At 42.9% G+C, this 25169-nt stretch overlaps 1 protein-coding gene across 4 annotated transcripts in view; it reads left to right on the forward strand.

Moving 5' to 3' along the window:
- Positions 1–22165, forward strand: part of add3a (adducin 3 (gamma) a) — a 60077-nt gene extending 37912 nt beyond the window's left edge. Inside the window, exons 1-15 of one of the 4 annotated variants that reach the window (XM_083551429.1) lie at positions 1935–2255; positions 5826–6039; positions 11405–11543; positions 12167–12318; positions 12804–12884; positions 14372–14521; positions 14625–14768; positions 14887–14985; positions 15129–15302; positions 15429–15689; positions 16239–16355; positions 16531–16614; positions 18072–18192; positions 19548–19643; positions 21004–22165. In XM_083551429.1, the coding sequence (XP_083407555.1) occupies positions 5854–6039; positions 11405–11543; positions 12167–12318; positions 12804–12884; positions 14372–14521; positions 14625–14768; positions 14887–14985; positions 15129–15302; positions 15429–15689; positions 16239–16355; positions 16531–16614; positions 18072–18192; positions 19548–19643; positions 21004–21236 (2037 nt within the window). In that variant the 5' untranslated portion in view covers positions 1935–2255; positions 5826–5853 and the 3' untranslated portion in view covers positions 21237–22165. Of the gene's footprint in view, positions 1–1934; positions 2256–5825; positions 6040–11404; positions 11544–12166; positions 12319–12803; positions 12885–14371; positions 14522–14624; positions 14769–14886; positions 14986–15128; positions 15303–15428; positions 15690–16238; positions 16356–16530; positions 16615–18071; positions 18193–19547; positions 19644–21003 lie in introns of those variants that run through there. The other 3 variants (XM_083551430.1, XM_083551431.1, XM_083551432.1) reach the window with 3 other exon arrangements.
- The last annotated feature ends 3004 nt before the right edge of the window (positions 22166–25169 follow it).

Here is a 25169-nt window from a genome sequence, read left to right on the forward strand (position 1 = left end):
TTGCATCTATTAAGCAACGTCTCGCTGTACTAACAGCATAGCAACAGTAACCAAGTGTGGGCGGGACTTAGGACTGTAAATGAAAAGGCAGTTCAACAAAAAGTTGAATTGTGTTGGGCAGAGAAATACAACTCGGCTTCATTGTGTGTGTGTGTGTGTGTGTGTGTGTGTTTGTTTGTTTTTTCGTTCAGATTGAGGAAGTGCTGTTCATTCCGTGTTAAACATTAGCTTTTATTCTAGAGCAGTTCAGACGGATTCCACGCCGCAGCTGGAGAGGAGCAGTATGTGTTTCGAGGAGAAATGGAACCTGCACACCATCAGGGATGAGTTCAGTGTCCTACAGCAGTGCTGCTCACGAGACAGAGGGAGAAACAAACACAGAGAGACAGGGAGAAACAATGAATTGGGAGAAAGAGAGAGAGAATGTGTCCCACTTTTCTAGCTGACACCAACACACCCAGTCCTTCATATACATGTGTGTACACTGTCTGTCTCTCTTTCTCTCTCTCTCTCTCTCTCTCTCTCTCTCTCTCTCTCTCTCTCTCTCTCTCTATAGCCTATCCATCTCTCTCTCTCTCTATCTGCCTGTCAGTATCTATAGGTCTTATTGTCTACTCTATCTCTTTGTCTGGTCTCTGACTAATTATTTTTTTACATCTATTTATCTGACTGTCTCTCTCCATCTGTCTCTCTGGATTATAAAGAAGTAACATTTGGATTAATCGTTAATCTTGTGATGAAAATATTTCCTTACTGTGGCAGATTCCCCTCACCCTCACATTACTTATTACTGAATCACACATAATACTTTGATCAGTTTATAGTTAGATTTAACACTTCTCTTTCTTTCTCTCTCTCTCTCTCTCTCTCTCTCTCTCTCTCTCCCTCTCTCCCTCTCTCTCGCTCGCTCAGACACTGGAGACTCCGTACTTAAAATGCTGAAGCAGAAGAGTTACTGTAGGATCTGCACCAACCTCTTCTGACCAATCAAAATCCAGATACAGTCCAGCTGGGGGGGGTGTGTGTGTGTGTGTGTGTGTGTGTGTGTGTGTGTGTGTGAGAGAGTGAGTGAGAGAGTGAGTGAGAGAGTGAGAGTGAGAGTGAGAGTGAGAGTGAGAGTGAGAGAGAATTACTGTAGATGTGAGATTTCAACAGATAAACAGAGGCTTACAAATTAAACACAAACACTGACCTTTAATTCCACTTATGAGGAGAGAGAGACAAAAAGAGAAATGGACAGAGACAGACACAGAAAAAGATTTAGAGCGACACAGGCAGACAGAAAGAGAGAGAGAGAGAGAGAGAGACACCCACATAGGGACAGAGAGAGACATAGACAAACACCCACACAGGGACAAAGAGAGACACCCACAGGGACTGAGGGACAGACACAGACACCCACAGAGGGACAGAGAGAGACCCCCACACAGTGACAAAGGGACAGAGAGAGACACCCACACAAAGATGAAGGGACAGAGACAGACACTCACAGAGGGTCAGAGAGAGAGAGAGACCCCCACACATTGACAGAAGGACAGAGAGAGACACCCACACAGGCAACGAGGGACAGAGACAGACACTCACAGGGGGACAGAGAGAGACCCCCACACAGTGACGGAGGGACAGAGAGAGACACCTACACAGGGATGGAAGGACAGAGAGAGACACCCACAGAGGGACAGAGAGAGACACCCACAGAGGGACAGAGAGAGACACCCACAGAGGGACAGAGAGAGACACCCACAGAGGGACAGAGAGAGACACTCACAAGGGACAGAGAGAGACACCCACACAGGGATGCAAGGACTGAGACAGACACTCACAAAGGGACAGAGAACTAGTGACCTTTATTTTTCCTCGCTCTCACACACCGGGCTTGTCCCGCTAACAGACTCGCGCTCTGATTGGATAGCGCGGGGCCGCGCGCTCAAAAGAAATGGGTCGGGTTAGCGGGTCACGTGGCGCCTTCACGCCCCTCACAGCGCAGCGGAGGATCCTGACTCGCACTCGTGCTCGCGCATACACGCACACACACACACACACACTCACGCTCAAAGTACGGTACACCAGCAGCTCGCGCGCACATCGGGATACAGAGTGTAAGTTTTCGGCGCTCGCACAGCGGAGAGTCCCGAGGATGAGCGCCCGGGAGTGAAACCTGGAGGCGCAGTGCGGTCTTTCACAGGTGGAGGACATGCCTACTTAGCGCTCGCGCTTTATAAAGGGACATACAGAGAATCGAAACACACACACAGGTTTGTCATTCCGTGCTGTTTCGGTGGCGGAGCTCGCGCACGGTCTAGAATGTTCGCGCTCGCGCGAATGTGTATGTGTAATACACAAACACGTTTTCTTTTTCGACTCGGTGTTTGCGTTGCATTATTGTGCACGTGCATGGGTCCGTGTGTGTACGCATGGTGGTGGTGTTCGATTGCGTTTTAATTTTTTTGCCCGCGTGCGCACACACACACACGTTATGTCCCAGTGGGTGTGGAACCTCTACTTTACTTTCCTATTATTAGGGTTTTATATTTAAAGAAAGGAAGAGTACAAGAGGGGCGCGCGCGCGCACGCACACACACACACACACACACACACACACCTCCCCCTCTCGGAGTGTGACTGACTAAAAGTTTTCTCAAATGGCGCCACCGGGGAGTTCGGACTACCGTACAATAGGATTGTGTGTGTGTGTGTGTGGGGGGGGGGGGGGGGGGGTGTTAAGGTTTCTGATATCTGTTTTGAATGAGTTTCTGTGTCATCGCACGGTGTGTGTGTGTGTGGGGGGGGGGGGTGTTAAGGTTTCTGATATCTGTTTTGAATGAGTTTCTGTGTCATCGCACGGTGTGCACGTGATCATTTGTTTACTCGCGTGCACCGTCCACGGTGTGGTAAGAAAAACTAAAATCATTCGGATAGACAGCGGTTATGGACAGATTTACATCTGTATCATGGAGCCTCCTGCTGGGCGGAAGTGTCTCCTTAAATCAGACTTTCTCCCATAACATTATATATTTTAAAAGAAGTACCAAAAAAAACTTGTGGTTTCTGTGTTTAAAAAAAAAAAAAAAACATTTCTGATTACTCTTAGCTGTACTAATCTCCCAATCGTCCAATCAGACGATTAGAGTGGATACGCCTCGGAACAACAAGAACGAGTCCCATTAGCAACATGTGAGGAGAAGGACAGTTGATTTGTCCTTAGTTATACCATTGGCTGAAGGGGAAAGCAGAGAGTTATGAAGTTATTCTGAGATCCTGACCTGGAGATAAATCACCTGGGATGACCAGCAGTTCAGTTTTGCTGGGTTTGAGTTTTAGTTGATGAGCACTTATCTCTTAAGATATGTCCCACAGGCATGCCGAGATACGAGCGAAAGCTGTTGGAGGGAAGGAGAAGATAAGTTGAGTATCATCAGCATAGCAGTGGTAACTAAGAGAGTGAGTATAGAGGGAGAAAAGGAGAGGGCCAAGTACTGAGCCTTGTGGGACACCTGTGCAGTGTCTGCGTGGGGATGTTACCTGGTATGAGTGACTTTCCTGGTAGAAAGCAAACCATTCCCATGCTGCTCCACAGATACTGAGGCTCCTGAGGGTAGACAAGAGTCACTGCGTAATAGTGTCCATTTTTTTTCCCGGCTCTGCGTTATATAATTTTTGTGTTTCTCCTCTATACACTTGTCTGGAAACGCAGACTGTTCTGGAGAAAAACTTATTCTGATAACGTGTGTATCTGTCGAGTTCTGCTCGGCATCTGGCGTTATTATGTAATAACATGTTCACAGTGGTGCTGATTCAGTGGGGGGTTCTGGGATATTGTGTGTGTGTGTGTGTGTGTGTGTGTGTGTGGATGACTGGATGAATCCTGTCCCCGGGTCGCCCTGACCGCATAGTAGTGCATTGATTGAACCGGACGTGGTTTAAGTGTGTGTGAGTCTTATGACTGCGTCGGCTTTTTGCGAGTGTCTTTTCTCCCACTGTGTGTGTGTGTGTGTGTGTGTGTGTGAGGGGGGTATAGATAAAGAGAATAATGGACTGTATCTGGAGACTGTGCAGCTGTTGTAAATCCCAGTGGACTCTTTATCTCTTCTCTCTTAAAGCGATGATGCCAAGTGTGTGTGTGTGTGTGTGTGTGTGTGCGCGCGTGCGCGTGAGATGCTGCGTAACCCTTCAGTCAGCTGTCCCAGATACACACTATCAGCTTCCCAGACTTCCACTATACTTTAGGCTCATGTAGGATGTATTGCTGTACAGAGTTCTCATGGACTGAGATCGACGTGAGGAGCAGAAACTGTCCTGCTGTACAGTAAACACATGATCACTCCTCAACTCGGGCTACGTGCAGTGATGCCAGTGTGTTTGTGTGTCTCTTTGTTTCCCTGTGTGTGGGGGGGGGGGTTGTTTTTTGAGTGTTTGTGTGTCTTTTGGTGTTTGTGTGTCATGTTATGATTGTGTGTAAGATTGTTTGGGTGTTTTTGTTTGTCTGTGTGTCTTTCGGTGTTTGTTTGTCTATGTCTTTGGGTGTCTGGGTATTTGTGTGTGTGTATCAGGTTAGTGGGTGTGTGTGTCAGGTGTGTGTGTGTCTGTTAGGCTATGTATGTGTGTCTCAGGTGTGTGTGTATGTGTGTCTTTGGGTGTCTGTGTGTGTCAGGTTTGTGTGTTTGTCTTTTGGTGTGTGTCAGGCTGTGGGTGTATTTGAGTGTGTATGTATGCAATGTATGTGTGTCAGGTTGTGTGTGTGTGGGGGGGGGTGTTTTTTGTGTGTCTTTGTGTGTGTGTGTGTGTGTGTGTGTGTGTGTGTGTAAGAGACAGTGTGTGTCCTCTACACATGCCTTTGCTGTAGTTTGAGTGACGCGTTCGAACCGCTTCACCATGGCAACGAGACTCCCTTGGCCCCGCCCACACCTCACGGTCAGTCAGTGAGCCGAGTGCAGGGATTAACACTGGGATTAGTTTAATCTGATTTACTCTCCTGCAGATGCCCTGGGATGTGTGTGTGTGTGTAATACACAGTAAATAGGTGTTGGGTGATGATACACTGATGACACGCTGCACTGTCAGTGTTGTGATGGTCGGAAGTATCATATCGCACTACTTTAATATACACAATACACGATATACAACAGAGCCCAGAGATAAAACACCAGGGATTATTTATAGCTGTCTAGCGACTACTTTCGTACGCTTCGTCGTCGTAGTCGATGTTTGTGGTCTTTCGGAAGTGATCCGTTCTCCCGTTTAACCAATGCTGCTACACAACAGCCGTACGTAATCACATGACTCGTGGTGCATGTCGTGCCACGGATGGTAGATAATTAGGGGGCGGGGCTTATGTAATAATTGAGGGGGAAATGGGTGGGGCTTTTGTTTTACTGTGAAGACACACCTCTTTATTTTTTTCTCCTATTTTTTTTTCTTTCTCTCTGCATAACCTTTATACACAGTGAAAAAGGTACAAGAGAGCTGGGGGGGGGGGTGTTGAATAGAGGAGGGGAAGAAAGTTTCTCGTTACCAACCCAATCCTGTCTTTTTCTGTCTGAGTCTCCATAGGAATGGTGTGAGACTCTGAGGTGTGTGTGTGTGTGTGTGTGTGTGTGTGTGTGTGTGTGTCTGGGGGGGTGGGGGGAGTTTGCTTGCCAACTAAGTTGTCTTAAAGCCAAGTTGTCTTTCTGCTTCTGTCTCTCTTTTTTATTGATAAGTAATAAAAAGAAAGTTCTCCGCCGTCTCACAAGCTGTTTCTCTCTCTATCTCTCTCTCTCTCTCTCTCTCTCTCTCTCTCTCTCTCTCTCTATCTCTCTCTATCTCTCTCTATCATACATGTACAGGTTAGTTTTTTGTTATCCGAGAGGAAAGATGAGTGGTGAGACGAGTGCGGAGCTCGTGTCCCCCAGCTGTGCAGGACCGAAGGAGAGATATTTCGACCGGGTAAACGAGAGCGACCCGGAGTACCAGCGCGCCCGCAACATGCCGGCTGACCTGCGCCAAGATTTCAACATGATGGAGCAGAAGAAGAGGGTCACACACATCCTACAGAGTCCTGTGAGTCCTAACGCGCGCACACACGTGCACGTACATGCACAAAACAACAACAGTTTTTACGTTCTAACAAGCTGTTACCATGGCGACAGACTGCATTACACGAGGGTAGGTTTAGTTACAAACTCGTGTTTTTTTATATATATAAATAAAAATGGATTTTGGAGAGTGTGTGTTTGATTTGTGGTTCGAATAGACAATAAAGACGGTAAAATGGGGTCGTGGTTGTGTTCTGCATTCGGTTTCTTTTGGGTTGTATTATGTGTGCCAGTGAAACCATGGCAACTAGCTGAAGTACAAACGCCCACAACAGTTCAGTGATCTCGAGTGGAGCAAAGTGAAAAATCAATGCTGGTTTGAGCACGGTGTGTGTGGTAGATCAGAACGGCGGTGCAGGTGTGGTAGATCAGAACGGCGGTGAAGGTGTGGTGGATCAGAACGGCGGTGCAGGTGTGGTAGATCAGCATGGGCGGGGTAGGTGTGGTAGATCAGAACGGCGGTGCAGGTGTGGTAGATCAGCATGGGCAGGGTAGGTGTGGTAGATCAGAACGGCGGTGAAGGTGTGGTAGATCAGAACGGCGGTGAAGGTGTGGTAGATCAGAACGGCGGTGAAGGTGTGGTAGATCAGAACGGCGGTGAAGGTGTGGTGGATCAGAACGGCGGTGAAGGTGTGGTGGATCAGAACGGCGGTGTGGTAGATCAAAGCATCCGTGTGATAGATTAGAACTTCAGTGTGGTAGATCATTACGACAGGGTCGGCGTGGTAGATCAGAATTTAGGTGTGGTAGATCAGAACGGCTCAAAATGGTAGATCGAAACGTGATTTTGAGTCCTCCTTGTTTCCTGATGGTGAGATGATACAGTGTTTCTCAGCAGCCTGGCTTCCCACAACATATCTGACTGACACACACACACACACACACACACTCGCACTCACACACACACAAACACAGCGTAATGGTGGTTGTCTGCTGTGGTTTTGGGTGGAAATCAGTTTTACTGCTGGGGTGTTAAAGAAAGTATGTGTGTGTGTGTGTGTGTGCGCGTGTGTGTGTGTGTGTTTATATATAAGAGCGTGAGATTATTCTTGGCCACCCCGTTACATAAGTGCAGGAATATTCTTTGCATCGTGTTTCCTTGAGTTTTGTGTGTACAGTGGTTCCGGAGATTTAGTATCGTTCAGCGTTTTATACTGTAGGCTGTGGTTAAAGCCCAGACGAACTTCTGTGTCTTCAGGAGAAATGTTCTACAGGCAATATATTAATCAAAAATATCTCTTCAGTCTGTAGCTCATATCATCGGTGCTCATGATTACCTTGTATGTTTAATCAGGCTTCCTGGCATATCATAAACTAGCACTATATAAACAAACAATAACATAGTGGACATACAGTTTGGGGGAAAAGCACATGTGGGTGGAAAAGTTGGGTGTCCAAAAACATTTGGCAATAAAGTGTGACTAACAGTAGGCTAAACGTAAAAAAAAAAAACAGCTTAGAAATCAGAAAGAGGCTATTTATGGAGATTATGTCAGGAGTTAGCATTGGCATTGGGGAAAGAAAAGTAAAACACCCCTAGAATTCCTTTCAGCTCAGCTAGCTGTAATTAGCAATAAGGATAAATACATAACATGGCTTTAATTGTTTAGGACAATCCTGTCAGGTTAGCTCATGTTAGCTAGCTGTGTAGCTTCGCTATGTGAAAAACGGATTTTATGCAATTTTGTGTCGATCTAGAAGAAAAATCTTGTCAGATTAGCTCATTATTGCTAACAAATTGTTATAAGCAATGGATTTGTGTGGTTCTTTTTAGAAATCCAGTCAGGTTAGGTCATGTTGGCTAGCTGTGTAGCTTTTAGGAAAATAATGATGACATCATTGTGGTGAATGTATCTACTATTTAAAGATTTTGTTGGCGTATTTAAGCAGTTCGCTGTCGTGAACAGTGATGTTATTAACATTTATAAAAACAGGTTGAAAATCCACTTTAAAATCCTGTCAGGTTAGTTTGTGTTAGCTAGCGGTGTAGATTTAGGAATTCAGCTTATTTTACTCAGTCGGTTAGCTAATGAAAGTAAATTTGTCCTCCCCTGTGAAAAAAAAAGTTGTTTTTTTTTCTTTCTTTCTTTTTTCCCTCAGCCTGCTTCAACAAATTGTGGAAAAAAATGGCACTGGTATATTTCAGTCGTAGTTTTTACTTTCGTGACGTTCAAACCTCAAATCAGTCTGCAGAACGGACCCACAAGGCTAAATATAAAATGGCTTTGTGTTTTTTTGTTAGCGCTAGAAAGAGGCGGGAACGAGACGAACACCTTCGAAACAAAACAAAATTCTGATGATGTGTTTATGAGGTCATCGTATCACACCAGGTGCCACTGATCCTGTTTCAAGTGTGAGCATGTTTGTTCTGTGTGTGTGATTACTAATATAAAGCCAGTTCAGTTTCCCATGATCAGATATCACAACACAGGACGTGTACAAATCAGAAACTCAGAACCACGACAATAGCAGCAAAATTGTCCAGGACGGGAAAAAAACTGTCCGGAATGTGGGAACTGCTAGTTGGGCTGCTCTTGGATAAATGTGGATAATGTTGTGACCATGTAAAGGAGGTCATGGTCATATAGCAGGAACTAAACATGGTGAAAGCTTTCTGTATGGACCTATGCGTTCATTAGGAGTGAAGATTTCTGAACGTTTAATTGATGTATCTTAAAATATAAAGAAATATGATTCCCCACAGAAATCCTTACAGATTAGCCTGTTTTGGAAAGCTAGCTAGGAATCGGGGGTTGTTGTTTTTTTAATTTTTTTATTATTTGTTGCATATGTGCTAGATTATTTTCACTTATCTTAAGAAGAGACTAGCGCTAGATGAAGTTACCTCAGAAAACCCGTGTTCCAGTGTTGCATTGTCATAAAACCCTCAGCGTCGGATTTAGCTGAAAGTGTTTAGCATTGGGGATGGGGGAACGTGGGAAAACGTCCAACATGTGCTTATAAGCGCTCAGCACAATACTCTGTGTGTGTGTGTGTTTTGGTTAACTGTCTTAACTCCGCTGGTGCCGTTGCTTATTACCTAATCTAAGGTGATGTAAACAGCACAGCTGGGAACAAATCGAGTCGAATTAGCCTGGAGTGTGTTTTTCTTGAACCCAGGCCTAGTGCGCATGGGAAATGGTTCGAGAGAGAACGAACCTTGTTAATCTCACGAACTAGAATCGTGTTGTAAAGGTCTTTCTCTTTGACGTGTTGTAAATTCTGAAAGAGTTCTGTACGCAGCAAACACAGCAACTGAACAAAATTCTGTCAGATACTTCAACAGACTACACCAGACCCCTACATACTTTACACAGACTACACCAGACCTCTTCAGACTTGACCAGACCTCTTCATACTTTACACAGACTACACCAGACCTCTTCAGACTTTACCAGACCTCTTCATACTTTACACAGACTTCACCAGATATCTACATACTTCACCAGACCTCTTCATACTTTACACAGACTACACCAGACCTCTTCAGACTTTACCAGACCTCTTCATACTTTACACAGACTTCACCAGATATCTACATACTTCACCAGACCTCTTCATACTTTAACAGACTTCACCAGACCTCTTCAGACTTCTATAGACTTCACCAGACCCCAGCAGACTTTAACAGACCTCAGCAAACGATAGGAGGGTGAACCAAACTTTAAAACCCAGCTAAATGTCCTTTCAGCTCAGCTAGCATTTGCGTTAAGAATTGTAAATATATCTATGTATATGGCCATGGCGGTTTTCTAGAAGATTCTGTAAGGTTTGCTCATGTTGCCCAGTGTTGACGCTAGCTTTCCGGGTACAAAACCGTTCTCAGGTATGATGTAGATTTTGAGTTATGAGAAATGACAATATGGGGCACTAGAAAGAAAATTGGACACATGCACAGAAATTTGTGGATGTTTTGAAACATTCAAGCATGTTCTCTTTCCTGGCGTTCTTCAGCACGGTCTGATTGTTGTCACATGCCAGGGTGGTGTGTGTGTGTGTGTGTGTGTGTGTGTGTGTGTGTGTGTGTGTAGTTGCTTCATCCCGAACTTTACAACGGTGCCATGCTGTGTACACAAACACAACGATGGTGTGTGTGTGTGTGTGTGTGTGTGTGTGTGTGTGTGTGTGTGTGAGAAAGAGCATGTTTACAGTAGATGCTGTCCAGGATAATGAATGGGACTGAAACCATGTGTGTCACAACACACTCCTGACACCCATCATTACTGTCACCTAGCGTCTCAGCGTCTGACACGGCGTCGTGCCCCTGAACCTGGCTGTGTTCCAAATCTGCTTTTAACACGCCTTCATCATAAGAGCTGCTTCAGTGTGTTCTGAACTTTACATTCTGCGCTAATTTCGCATCACGGTAAAATTTTCCGTAGTCGAGCTTAGTAAAACTTCCTCATAGTCAAATTCCCTCCTTTCATGTTTACTTATGCAAACCGTATACTATTACGAAAATGATAATGCAGCCAAGCAAAAATTCAGGAGACGCAGCGATGATCAATTCACCTCCCGATTCTTCTGGTTCAAATGTTTGTTTGTTTGGGTTTTTTTGAAAAGGTTATAGTGAACTCAAAACACGAAATCTGTCATGTACGCTGCACGGACAGGACATTTTTCGTACAAATAACACAATTTAAAACAAAAACAAAACAGTTATTTACATTTCAAATGACATATTACCTGCCTCCCAGAGCTGCTGTTTTGAGTTATACTGCCACCCACCCTCATAGATCTTCCTTTTGAGGACACTCCACAGGTTCTCAATAGGATGAAGGTCAGGGAATGATGGTGGCCACACCATAAATTCTTCTCTTTTTATGCTCATAGCAACCAAAAATTCACTGGTGTTTTTTGCGGCGTGTGATTGTCTGTTGTCCTGCGTCAAAATCCTTTTATTTTGGAGGGCACGATTCTTCTTTTTATACCATGGCAGAAAATGATCTGTTAGGAACTCCATGTCTGACAGAAGTCATTTCGCGACCCAGTAAAATCAGGTACTCATGTCGTTGGGTGAGGAGGTCTGGGATGCAGCCAGCGTTCCAGTTCATCCTGTTCAGCAGAGTTGAGGTCAGAACTCTATAGCAGGAGATCTTCCACTAAAACCCATGCAAAGCATATCTTCATGGAGCTGTCTTTGTGTGCTACCTGAAGATAGCTCTAGTTACACAGATGGATCGATCGATCCACAAACATAGGCATAAGGCATGCGAAAAATTACTTCACATTTAAATGTAAGTTAAAGTGAAAAGTCTGTACAAAAACTGAGTTTTATCAAGTCCTGTGCAACTCAAACGTCCCCTCTTTCTTTATGTTTCGTGTCTCAGGCGTTTAAGGACGAGCTGGAAGGCCTGATCCAGGAACAGATGAACAAGGGAAACAACCCGGCTGGCCTCCTCGCCCTGCGCCAGATCGCCGACTTCTTCATGGCCAGCTCCATCGGAGGATACCCCACCTCCCCCCTCAGTGAGTAGCACAGTGGTACGGGCTGCCGCTGTAACGCAGCACTACGAACTTTATATCTGTAGTATATCACGGCACCTTGTACCTGGTTGGTCAGTTATTAGACATGTGCAGGTGAAAACCACGCATTAGAGTTGCTGTAACAGTTTTTTCAGGGGAACGCTGTGGACAGTTCTCCTCTTCGGTTTACTTTCTTTTGTTTTTTTATGTCTCTGGAATGCAGAACTAATTTGCCAGAGGATACAGTGTCTCCTCTCTCTCTTGCTTGGGGAGAAAAGCTGTATTCACTGTTTAGAGTCATTATGAGCATGGAAGATAACGTTTGCATCATTGATCAGGGCTGCAGGTTCGGGGTCCGATCAGTCCGAGACGTCACGTTCGACCGCTGTGATTAACAATATTGAACTAAACAATGTTGACTTGTGGGAGATTTGCGCAAGCAGCCGCTGGGGTGTTGCACACTTCCAAAGGGGAAGTCGACAAGGGTGTGTGTGTGTGGTGAAGTAACTCAAGTGCTGCTCAGGGTTCACTCACAAGCAGAGCAGTAACTAGTCGCCTTGGTGAAGAAAAACGTTTTCTTTGGATTTGTAGTGTTAAACGTTTTTGTTGCGATTTTGCCTCCTCAGGTCTGGGCATGGTGTCCCCCATAAATGATCTCTTCAGCACCGAGTCCGGCTCCATGGTGAAGGGGGAGAAGCAGGTGCGGTGTAAACTGGCCAGCCTCTACCGGCTCGTCGATCTCTTCAGCTGGGCTCACTTCTCCAACGCCTATGTCACCGTAAGCCTGGATTTTATTGCTTTACTATAACTCGCTAGATTTAGTTAATTCAGGTGCTGGTATCAGGAAGATTAGTGTGTATTACTTCTATTCTACCTTTTTCAAATTGGGAAGCATTCATGTGTTAAAGCTTTTGTTAAAATTTACAGTGAACTTATAAAAAAATCGACATAACTTAAAAGTTATTTAAAAAAAAATAGGTATCTGGCCCCTGATAATATGCATCTGATTTCTACTGGTGTCTTTTTAAACCTTAAGTCCCCAGAAAATGTAACTTGAATGATCTTTAGGACCTTCAGAATCAGGATCTGGCCCAGACCAGTTCAGGCGCGTCGTGACCTCCGTGATGCTTCTGGAAAACTAGGACCAGAAACTAAAGGGATATTTATATAGGCACTCGAGATGACTTGCTATATTTAGTAGTAAAACAACAACACAGCTGTTGTGTGACAAAAGCAATGAGATGTTTGTGTGTGCGTTTGTAGGTTCGTGTCAGTAAGGAGCAGGACCACATTCTCATCATCCCCAGAGGGCTGTCATTTGCAGAGGCTTCAGCTTCTAATCTGGTACGAAAAAAAAAAAAAAGAAGTTTCTCGGTTTTCTAACGGTTTCAGGACCCTGTGTTAACCAAATAAAAGTTGTTGTGATTATGAGGACACGTGACGCCAGCCTGTGTGGGGACCGGGTCGGGGTGAACATCACAATCATTGCCATCTGGGTTTAATATATGTACATGAGTATGAGTCAGAGCACAGGTGGGGGGAGGGGGGTTACTTGTAACATTGTTCAAATTTTTAGTGCAAAGCCGTCACAAGTCTTTCTTAGTGATTGATACGAACAACCTGAGAAACCATTATTTAAGCATTACACATGGAGCTACTAAAACGCAAGAAATCAGCGCTACTCGTTTGAGCCGTACAAAGCGGACACTATTTCAGCGACTGCTTGACCCCTCCCCCAAACCCAGTTTGTACAGTGCCCACAATGGTGCTCGCCTGATAAGGTTCTTGTCTAGGAGCAGCTGTTGCTGTTTTGGTGAATTCCTGCTCATCAGCTGATAAGACTGGAACGCCGTGTGTGTGTGTGTGTGTGTGTGTGTGTGTGTGTGTGTGTGTGTGTGTGTGTGTGTGTGTGTGTGTGTGTGTGTGTGTGTGTGTGTGTGTGTGTGTGTGTGTGTGTGTGTGTGTGTGTGCGCGTGTGCGCGCGCCCCTCCGGGTGATTAGCCTTGACACGCCATTCCTTGTGAGCCTTCATTCACAGCACCACCTAATTCAGTAGTCGTGATCCCATCAGGGTTTGAGTCACAAACACACTGTTGCTCATTGCTCGCTAGCATTCAAACTGTGTTATTTTGTGAAAACCTCACCATCCTGACAATTTTATATTGGTAACGTTATGGTGGTTGTATTTCAGGTGCCGTTCAGTCACGGTCTTGCAGGTTGTAAGCTGCTTGCTTTGGCCTGCGTGGATTCAACTGAATTTTTTTTTGTCTTTCTCTGGTGCGCATAATGCTGCCGGTTGCATAACGGCGCGTTTGAAGGCATGTGGGCGTGTAGATGATGCGCGGCGGTTTTTGAAGAGAGCCTCTTTGAATCTGCGGGGACGTTGCCAAAGAGACGATTTATGTAATGAATGAATCACGGCAGTCCGTCGCATCTCATCCCTTCCTCGATCTTGGCGTGGAAACAGCTACCGATGCTGGAATGACATTTTAAATAAAGAGCGAGCAGTGAAGGGAAAAACGTGTTGTGGTGACCCGGAACAACCCCAATGCTGAACAACAGCGCGCCCTAACATGTTTTACGCTGCAATTCGCAACACATCACTCTAGGTGCGGTAGATTCAAGTATGCCTCACCCCTTGATTTGCTTTGGGTTTGAAGGTGTTTGTTTAATGACGCTGCCCTGTATATGCTTTCTCGCCTCGTCGCTCAGGTTTTGTTAGTTAGCAGGTTCACACGCTTGTCCCCGCCACCCCCTAAATAAATTCAGTAGTCCTGCTGTATTAGTGATGTAATTAAGCAGGAGCTTAATTTGGCCCCCTTGTCGTGCAGGTGAAGGTGAACATCCTGGGTGACGTGGTGGATCAGGGCTCCACGAACCTGCGCGTCGACATGGCCGGCTTCAGCCCCCACGCCGCCATTTACTCCATGAGACCGGACGCACGCTGCCTCATCCACTTACACACCCCAGCCGCCGCAGCCGTGAGTACCGCCATGGTGTCGTGTCTTGTTACCCCACGCCATTCTGGGAGTCCACGATGAAAACCCTCCTGGTTTTTTTTTTTTTTTTTTCCCTTTTGAGCAGGTGTCGTCCATGAAATGCGGCCTCTTGCCCATCTCGCAGGAGTCGCTGATCCTCGGAGACGTGGCCTACTACAACTACAACGGGAGCCTGGACGACCAGGAAGAGAGGGCGGAGCTTCAGAAGGCGCTCGGTCCCTCGGCCAAGGTGCTCATAAGACCACTTTAATATCAAGAAACCTGCTCATTTATTATTAGACATAGTAGATACTAAGAAATCACCCACATGTGCACACACTCTGAACACTAATCCTGCTGTCCTTCAGGTGCTCGTTTTGAGGAATCACGGCATAGTGGCTTTAGGAGAAACCATCGAGGAGGCCTTTCACTACATTTACAGCGCCCAGTTCGCCTGTGAGATCCAGGTGTGTGTGTGTGTGTGGGTTTGGAGATAAAAACCAGCCCTGAATTCTGGTCTTGTTTATGTAACGTCTTTGTGTAAAACGTCCTTCTTTGCCGGCGGACAAATGTGAAATGATTGATAATAATAGTACTCTGGTGTGCGTAGGTGAACGCGTTCTCGTGCGCAGGGGGAATGGAGAACCTCATCGTGCTGGACCTGGAGAAGTATAAGAGCAGGACGCAGGGCGTGGCCATGGCGGGCGTGAACATGGGCTCTCAGCTCAAGTGGAAAATAGGGGAGCTTGAGTTCGAGTCACTCATGAGGATGCTCGACAATATGGTGTGTGTGTGTGTGTGTGTGTGTGTGTGTGTGTGTGTGTGTGTGTGTGTGTGTGTGTGGGATAGAGAGAGATGCTGAGTTTTAGTCTGTGTGCATGTACCCGGGTTAACGTTTCCTCCGTGTTAGGGTTACCGGACAGGCTACGCTTACCGCGTCCCGGTGGTCCGGGATAAACCGCGGCACAAAAGCGAGGTGGAGATCCCGGCCACGGTGACTGCGTTCTCATTGGACGAGCCGACCGATGCATCCCACCTCCACTTGCGCCTCCTTCAGCAGCGGCAGCAGAGGGAGAAAACCCGCTGGCTCAACTCACCCAACTGCTACACCAAGATCAACGTGGCAGATGGAGGAGGCGGAGCTGAGGAGAACAGCCGCGTCAGAACCATGGTGTGTGTTTGTTTGTTTTTACATGTATGGCTGTGTAGGAGAGTTGCGTTATTGCTGTTTGTCAATGTTTCTGTTTGTAACACGACAGTTGCTTTTTGCTGCCATCTAGTGGCAGGTTTAAGCATCACACTCTTTGAACCAACTTATTAGATTGCATCCGATTTATTATATATATAATTTATATCTGTGTATGATTTCTGCTGAATATTTCTGCATCCCTGGCATCACTGAAAATAGAAAATGTGATTAATTTAGAATTTCTATAATTATAAAATTTTCTAAATATCAGTCGAACATCAAACTAACTTTTATGATATATTTATATTATTTACAACCATTTTATTCTTCTGAACAGCTTTTTAGGTGCTCGGATCACACTATCCCGTAGTAATTTTTTTTCCCCTTATTTTTCATCGTAGGGCAATCTGAATGATGTCATACTCGAGTCTTGTGATGTAATATTTAAACATAAGATTTTTGCAATTTTTATTGAGTGTTTTCTTATTCCCCTTCTCTCTCTCTCTCTCTCTCTCTCTCTCTCTCTCTCAGTGGATGAGGTCGGAAGATGGCAGCACCAGCAGTGGGACACCGATCCGCATCGAGGACCCAAACCAGTTTGTCCCTCTGAACACCAACCCAAACGAGGTTCTGCTAAAGAGGAATAAAGTGCGTCTCTTTTTTATGTATTTAAAAATTTTTATTATTTTTTTTTTTAACCCCTGTTTTTTGAGTAAAAAAATTTTTCTGAAAAAGACATAGGAATTCCAAGTGTTAATTAAAGAAAAGATTAGTCTTGTGTTATATCTGGATTAAGATTTCCCTTTTTTTCTGCCCGTTTCAGATCCGAGAGCAAAATCGATTTGACATGATGTCCGCTGGGCCTCAGTCTCAGCTTCTAGCCGGCATTGTTGTGGAGAGACCACCGGTAAGCCTTTATCCTTATTAAATATTTTTATGGCTTCACCCTCCCATTCACTTTTCTATTAATGGTAATCGAATTCCCCTTAAAGAGCGAATTCACTGCTACTGTTTTCTAATCACAAGGGAAAGACTGCAGGGTTTGGAACAGTAACTTGTAGTTCTCCTGTTGACCGCCGGGTGTCGCCAAACTAACCTACAGGAACATGAACGTGATCATTAGTGGTTTTACAAAAATAAATTGATTTATTAATTCACCGATTAATTAATTTGAAAATAATTATTTTAAAATAGCATTTTTTTATTTATTTGTGCTAAATATACTCGATTTTAAGCCGTGGTCCCAAAATTAAACGTTGCATTATAGCAAACTATATCATATTAAAATGCAAGTGGCCACAGATTTCCTCATTTATGATTATTTAATATTTAATAGTAACTAAATAAATAGAAAACGTAACATAAATCTATCCTAACCCAAGTCCAACAGTTTTATTTTCAAAGTTTGTCATTTCAGTGAAATTTCAATAAAGTGAAACCCGAAACGATCCCATTTACAGTGCAATACCTAATTCAGCTATTTAAGCTATGCAGTACAGCCACATGCTTGTATTATCAGTTATCTCTATCATCAGAGGGGACATGAAGCAGCTCCCTTTTTTTGTTTTGGTTTTTGTTTTGGTTTTTCTGAATTGTGATGCAGCTGCCTTATGATCTTCACACCTGTGTATGTTTAAACACTTGTTCAAGTACATCAGACTGAACGTCCGCTCAGTAAAGATCGGTTTCAGTTCATCGTATATAGCATGGTGAAATAAATCGGCGGTTTCCATCACAGACCAACTTTAACCCCTGGCCCTGTTTTGGGCATTTCTGCTTTAGTGAACTGAAAAAGCCATGCAGTTCCACTCATGTTCACTGGGTGCCGCCAGATTCCAACATTCAGCATCGAGTGTTCTGTTTGTGGATGTTGATTTTTCTGAAATGTACTTGCGGTTTGCGCAAACCGAGCAGCTCTCTGGTTTCTCAGTTCAGTGATTATTATTTGATGCGTTCGTTTCTGCCACCATCATCACCCCACACACAAAAACATACACTGTTATTGTACTTGGCACCTGTGCTGCCTCAATTCGGGGCATTTTTAGTATCTGACATTTTGCACTGTGTGTGTGTGTGTGTGTGTGTGTGTGTGTGTGTGTGTGTGTGTGTGTGTGTGTGCGCTGTAGTTATTGTTCCTGTAAGTTTCGGTGATTCCGGGGCGTGACCATGAAACATGTTTCTGGATTTCTGAAGCTATTATACTCTAATCCCTGTCGTCGGTGTTGTCTGCGTTTGTTTGTTTTTGTTTTGTTGTTATTTGGATATGATCTGACTGCTTGTCATTTTTGCTCTGGGTGTGTGTGGAGATGAAGCGCTGTGTTTACACTCCCTGACGCGTTGTGCTTTTGTCTCTTACACATGTAGCCGTACACAGGTGGAGACGAAGAGGAGGCGGAACAGTTGCCGCCCAACCCCTTCAGCGAGCTCAGCGAGAGGGACCTGGACTGCAAGCATCAAGTGGAGCACCAGCAGCTTGGGCTTGATGGTAACACAAACACACACACACACACACACACACACACACGTAATTAGTAAACAAGTTTCCATTCAGAAAATCCACATTTGATCCATTTGTTTCTTGTTGGTTTTGTTGAAATTTTCGGACAGAATTGTTGGTTTGATCCAATTTATTTGTTTATTTATTTTTGATCGAGGATCGTCTACCTGATTATTAAACCACAAAATTAGTTAGCCTTTATAGTTCTAGTTTTTAGTATCCAAAAATTATTCTAGCTGTCCACCACTTTACTTGTGTCTACCACCACCGATGTCCCTACAGGTCGTAAAATCATTTAGTATCCCTAGGTAGGTAGCAGTTTACAATCATGTAAATAGCGGCCACTCATCATTTAGCTAGCCAGTCGTTTAGCTCGGTATAGCAGTCGTAGGGTTTTTTTACGTGAATTAAGACCAGGTCCTGCTTCGATTTCATCATCTCGACACGTCTCACGCTACTGTGTGTCATCTCAATGAATAAAACTTCACTGTTGCACACATACACATGAGTCATACGCTCTCTCACACACACACACACACACACACACACACACACACACACACACTCAGAGTCAGGCCTGTCGATGCTAATCACAGGAGCTACTCCCGTCGTAGACACTTGATCAATAGACACATACGACAATCCAGTCTGCTGTCACTAACGTGTGTGAAGGCCCACACACTGGCTTACACGAGCATTGGGAAATCAATGACGTGGGAACACTAGCCATTGCTTTGAATTTTCCAGGACGTGCAAAGGTTTGTGCCCCCCAATTGTCTGTGACCCAGTTGTTTGCGACCGCGACACATTTCTTGGCGAAATGGTCACCTTTAGCGTGTCCCCAGCTCTTTTATGGCCGAATACCCTTTCATTCATTCACACCCCCCCTTTACACACTAATCCTGCGTGCTGCACGAATCGCTGCGATCAAAACGTTTGCATCCTAAACGTCTCTATGCAGTAACAAACTCTTCATCGCTTCCTTACCGCTATAGAAATTCGTTCATTTTCCCCCCAACAGATTTCTTTTTTTCTTAACGGTTTCTTCAGATGTCGTCCTCAGCCGAAATAAATCAGTCGATGTTAGCTCAACTAACCGCGCATGCTAACGTCCAATCTAGCGAACAACGGTTACAGACCGAACACACGCCGATCTCCAGGAGCCGAAACCTGGCGCTCTGGTTTTCACCCCTCAGAAACTGCATGTGTCTCTAACCCGTCTCTGTGTTTAACTGTGTGTGTGTGTGTGTGTGTGTGTGTGTGTGTGTGTGTGTGTGTGTGTGTGTGTGTGTGTGTGTGTGTGTTTGTGTGTGTACTAATCCCTCCTCTACTCACGGCTGCAGAGGAGGAGCAGGATCAGCTAACGTCTGATGATGCTTCCACGCTCTCACCATCTGCCTCGCAATCTCAGTCCCCACTACACACACCTGCTAAAGAAGGTAGATGCTACTTCACACACCTCAGCGTGTGTGTGTGTGTGTTGTTGTTTAAGTGCACTGTATTTACAGAATTCTGTGGACTCATTCAGTATGTATATTTGTAAATTAAATCCGTAAATAAAAATGTCAAGTTTGCATCTTTACGCCGCAGCTACGATGGTAACGTTTGCTAGGCTTAGAAAATCCTTCGTTTTTATTTCATTTATTTAATTTGCAATCAGTCCGTTCTGAACAGTTGGTCGTAAGGACAACGCCAAAACTTCTGCAGTATTTCCTAGTCGAGTCTTCCAGATAAGCCATCCGCAAAACAAACGTACCGACCACTAGTGTAAATACAATTAGCGTAACTGGAAGACCGCTAGCTTTACTCAAGCAAAAATGTGTTTCCTGAACAGCGCAAGTGGACCTTCGTTCTGAAATACCGCTCACTTCTGTGAAAAGTGCCTCAGTGGCTAACATGCTAGTGTTAAAGCTAGCGGGGGCTCCTCATCAAACTCCTCTAGCTAGCTAAAATGTTCCTGTTTGGATTAGTGTTAGAACTTTTTGTTTAATGGTGTCGTTTGGCCATCACTTAATTAAATTAGTTTACTGGCAGTTTTGTTTGTTTTATTTTACTCAAACATATTTTTAGCTATCAGATTTTTAAAAACCAATTTTATTTAATTAACTAATTTATTTAATTTCAAAACAACAATTATTTTTTTTTTTTACCCAAAAGAATAAATAACGCATCTAGTTTAAAATAAACGAAAGACGAATTTTTATTGCCATTTCTTTTTTTTTCTTTTTTTTTAATAAAAAAAAAAAATTCCCTTCGTGAAATCAATAAATCGATCCTTTTTTTCACAATTAAAAAAACAAAATGCATCAGCGCCAATTCAAATTTGTAACTCGGGAATGAAATCCAGTATTATTTATATATATTACGGTATAATATCATCCATTGCGTCCGTGTTCCTTCTGATCGTTCGGATTTCATTTAAAAAAGGATTTTTTTTTTTTTTCTGCCAAACTACAGGAAAAACGTGTTTCCTCGTAGTTTGACGGAAAATAAAATTTGCAGTTTGATTTTAGTAGTTAAAAAATCTAATAATGGTCATTTTTTTCATTCTCTTTCGAGGTGAAAATTTAATGACCAGAAGTCACCTGCACACATCATTAGTTAAATAATTCAATAATTATTGAGAAGAAAAAAAAAGTTTTCCCAAATCATTAATGAATCAATTAATTAATTGATTGATTGATTAATTGATTTATTTTCTGAAATAAAAATATTTGTAGCTAGTGTTTGTTTGGCTCTGGTTTCCCGGTCGTCCTGATGATTGCTCAGAGTGACGCATAAACGTTCTTTTCTCCTCAGAGAACCACACGATCGCGCTGCTGAACGGAAAGGGCTCTCACGACGAGGACGGCGGCGGCGGCGACGAGGAGCTGCTGAAGCGTCTGGAGAGCGCGGAGATCACGAGCGAGAAGATCGAGGAGGTCCTCTCGCCCGAGAGCTCGCCCTCCAAATCGCCCGGCAAGAAGAAGAAGAAATTCCGCACGCCGTCGTTCCTCAAGAAGGGCAAGAAGAAAGAGAAGGTGGAGGCCTGAACCACGAGAGAGGAGACGAGGAGTTGGGGCAGAGATGTCTGTCTGTCTGTCCGTCTGTCTGTCTGTTTACCCACGTCGTTATTTGCATTTGCTTTTAAGTTCACTTCAGCATATTTTTTGGGAAGGTGAACGCGAGCGAGGCTTTAATGGAACTGTGTTAGAAAAAGGAAAAAAAAAAAAAACCTGGTCAACTGGTTCTTCTTCGAAACTAAACACACACACACACACACACACCTTATACAGCAATTCAAACACACAAAATTTAACCACACACACACACAATACGTCACGTTTTAGTGAAGTGTATCTCGTCGTTCTCTTCATAACCCGGTTCACCTTCAGTCCCTATAACTCGTCTGTAAACATTTTTTTTTTTTACACTTTTTACAGAAACTTTTTACTCGCCGTTTCTTCTTTCTTCGACTAAACCACACACACACACACACACACACACACACACACACACGTATATAACGCTACAGAAGCGTAAACTGGGCGCGATGAAGTAACGGTTTATTTTTTTGTGCTGCACTTTTACCGTAGTTTATATTATATATAACTATATAGAGAGAAATACGAACAGTTTGTGCACACGGATAAGGGTTTTTTTTTTTTTTTTTTTGGATTCTAAAAGATTCCCAGGAAGTGATCGAGAAGGCAGGAGTCAGAGGGAAGAGCAGGAAGGAAAAAGAAGCTGAAAGAAATATATACAGTGTATCTCATGTATAAATTTCTTTAAAACGAAGTGCAAGATCCCGAGAAAAAAACCGCTGAAATAGTGGAATCTCCGCTCAGCGAGAACGAGTTCTAGTTTTGTTGAATGTTGGCATGGTGTGTTGCTGATGATGATGATGATGATCTGAAGACAAAGGTCCGTTCAGCTGCCTGCTTTTTCATAAATCCAGCAGCAGCCAGAAAGAGAACGTGCGCAAATTCATTATATTTCGAAGCGATAAAAAAAACAACGGAACGAATTTTCAGTGGAACGTGACTGACAATGTGGAGGGGTTTTTTTTTTTTTTTTTTTTTGGGCGGGAGGATTGAACTTTTTTTTTTTTATTTCAAAATCAATTAAAATTCCAAAAAAAAACTCCTCCCAATTTCCAGCCCTCAGCAAAGCCTTTACACTATTTAGTACGTAATGTGAGATTACAAAAAAAGTGGCGAGTGTTCAGGCAGCTCTTCAGCAAACGGAGACTTTTTTATTTTATTTTTATTTTTTATTATATTTTCAAAGTTTTATCCCTTCAAACTTTTACGATTTCTTTTTTAGGCTTTTTTTTTTTTTTTTTTTTTTTTAAAGGGTTAAGTATCCGATTCGTTCTCGTCCCTCGTCTCTGAGCGACTTTCACACTTTAAGGTTTAAACAGGAAAAAAAGTAAAAAAAAAAAAAAAAAAAAGCGAGTCGTCTCGAGGCGATCGATCCCAGCGAGCAATGTGAAGCGAATGTTGGAGGCGGAGTCATGAGTCGTCTCCTCGCTGTGTAAATAGCACGTCGGCTTTCACGTACGGAGGAAAACAGAAGCTCGTGCATGTTTGAATTGCTGTACTGTTGTTTCCTGTCTGCAGTTAAATTTTCCTTTATACTCGTTCATATTTGTGTTTGTTAGTTTACAGATATTTACACGGTTTATTAACCACTTTACGCGCGTTTCAGTCGAACGCCTCGATTTTCTCCGATCGGAACCGTTTGCACCTTTTATTCCTATTATTTTTATTTTATTATCAAACTAACGCTTATATTTTCTCTGTTGCCTTCCATTTTTGTTTTTGTCGTCTTTTGTTTTGTTTTTTCCTGCTTTCGCATGCAAGTGTGTGAGCTGAAATTATCGTGACCTGTGAAAAAGAAAAAAAAAATCTTCAACGTATATAAATTGTAATCTAATGAACTTGCTTTAGATTGTATGGCTAATCGATGTAAATTCACAAATAAAAAAAAAAAACAAAGCTATTTTACGAAAAAAAAAAAAAAAAAAAACAGTAGTGGCCGTTATTTCTTTCCTACAAATACTCATTGATTTGTCACACAAAACCGGTGTTGGGAAAAAAAATCTAATCGAGGAAAAAACTGAATTTGAAGAATGTGGTTGAGGATTTTTCAGTTCAAATGAAGAATTTACAGTAGAAAATGTATACAATTCTTTAAAATCCATCGTTTTTATTCGGGAAGGCAGATAAAGTTTTGTTTATTTTGCAGTAAGATCTAAAAATGTAGGACATGTTTCTCTTCTGCCCCCCATTAAAATGTCTATATTGCCTGCAGAATTACACTCATGCGACTTCAAAACATCGTTTAATTTTTTTTTGCACCAGCTCCGCTCGATGCCGTTCTGCTGACGTTTCTGCTCTATTTTCAGGGTGCAGCGAGTTGGGTAAAGGTCACGCGTGGGCGTGCGCTCGCCTTCCTTTACACTTCAGTGAAACCACATTAAACTGCCAGTTTTCTCTCTCACCCGTGTCTAAGCAAACGCAAACTCAAAAGTTTTGGGACACCTGACTTGTTTTTGTTTAGTTTTTTTTTAGCCATATGGGGTTTTTCATCACAAAGTTGGAGACACACAATTGTATTGATGTGGTGCATGAAATTTGTCCTTCACTTGATCCAGTAGAGCCGAACATTTTCCAGTAAGTCGACGCCTCTTAGCACAAAACCAACTCCATGAAGATGTGCTTTACATGGGGTGGAGTGGAAGATCTCCTTCTGTAGAGCTCTGACTCTCAACCTTTTGGGATGAACTGGAACATCTGTCTTTAGTAAAACCATTGTGGCTTCAGAAATTTCCACATCTACACAAACACACTCCAGAAATCTTTAAAAGTATCAACAGTAAATATGAAACAGTAAATTTTCAGTATAACAAAAAGATTCATTGATTTTCTCCTAAAAATACATTTTCTAAATACTTTTTTTTTTACCCATTTCAAACACAAATATATATATTTTTTTAAAGTTTCCGTTCATTTTAAGCATAAATCTAGCAAACAAAAACATTAAAAAATAGTCTAAAAATCCCACTGTTTTATTATAAGAAAGCCACTAAGCTATTACATAGATAAAAGTAAAAGAAAAAAATCTGTTGTAAATCTTATAACTCTGTTGTCATAGAACTAAAATGTGTGTCAAAAACCGAAAAAAACTCCTCAATCAACATATAAATGCTTAAAATTGTCATGTTTGGTAGCATTTCATCACCAGTCCTAAATAATAATTCTTAAATAGACCTCTTTAATATTTTAAGTAGATTCAGTAGGTGGGTAATAGTTTAACATGACTGATACAATGTCATCTAAATAATGGCCAGTTCTGTGCTTAAGGTTTATTCACTGACTCAAATCAAATGTGGTTTTTAATTCATTTATTTCTATATATATATTTTGTTAAAAGCAGTAAAACCAAATACTTCATTTTGGAATGTTCAAGCTTAAAATAGTCTTAAAAAAAAAAAAAAACAATCCTCCATACCAAATGTAAAGACTGAAATCTTGTATGACAGAAGTTTCTTCTGTTTATTTGCTAATGAGAACAACATTGTGTTGTTGAGGGGTTTTTTAAGTCCATTGTGAGGGAAGGTGTTACTGAAACCAGCCGCCTGAACATTTGTATGAAAATGAAAACCGTAGCATGTGAATTTACGTCGTCCATGTGGTAACAGACAAAAAAATCCAATGCGCCTGAATGAACTTTGTCCAAAACTCTGCTATTAAACAACAACAAAAAAAAGAGTTGATTACACAAAAAGAAGAAAAGTGTTAGAGAAGGTGCAAAAAAAGTGTAGTGAAAGTTGTATGGTGGAATTTTCTAGCTTAATTCAAATGACTGAACAATTGCGTAAAATTTTTGTTTGTTTAACGTCGTCTATTTTAAAAGGCCAAAATCGTAACCACAGTCGATTTTATGGGCCTCATCCATTTAAGGCCACGCCCCTTTTCACC

Source organism: Silurus aristotelis, assembly GCF_946808225.1.
Source record: "Silurus aristotelis genome assembly, chromosome: 9".
In the NCBI taxonomy this organism is placed as follows: Eukaryota; Metazoa; Chordata; class Actinopteri; order Siluriformes; family Siluridae; genus Silurus; species Silurus aristotelis.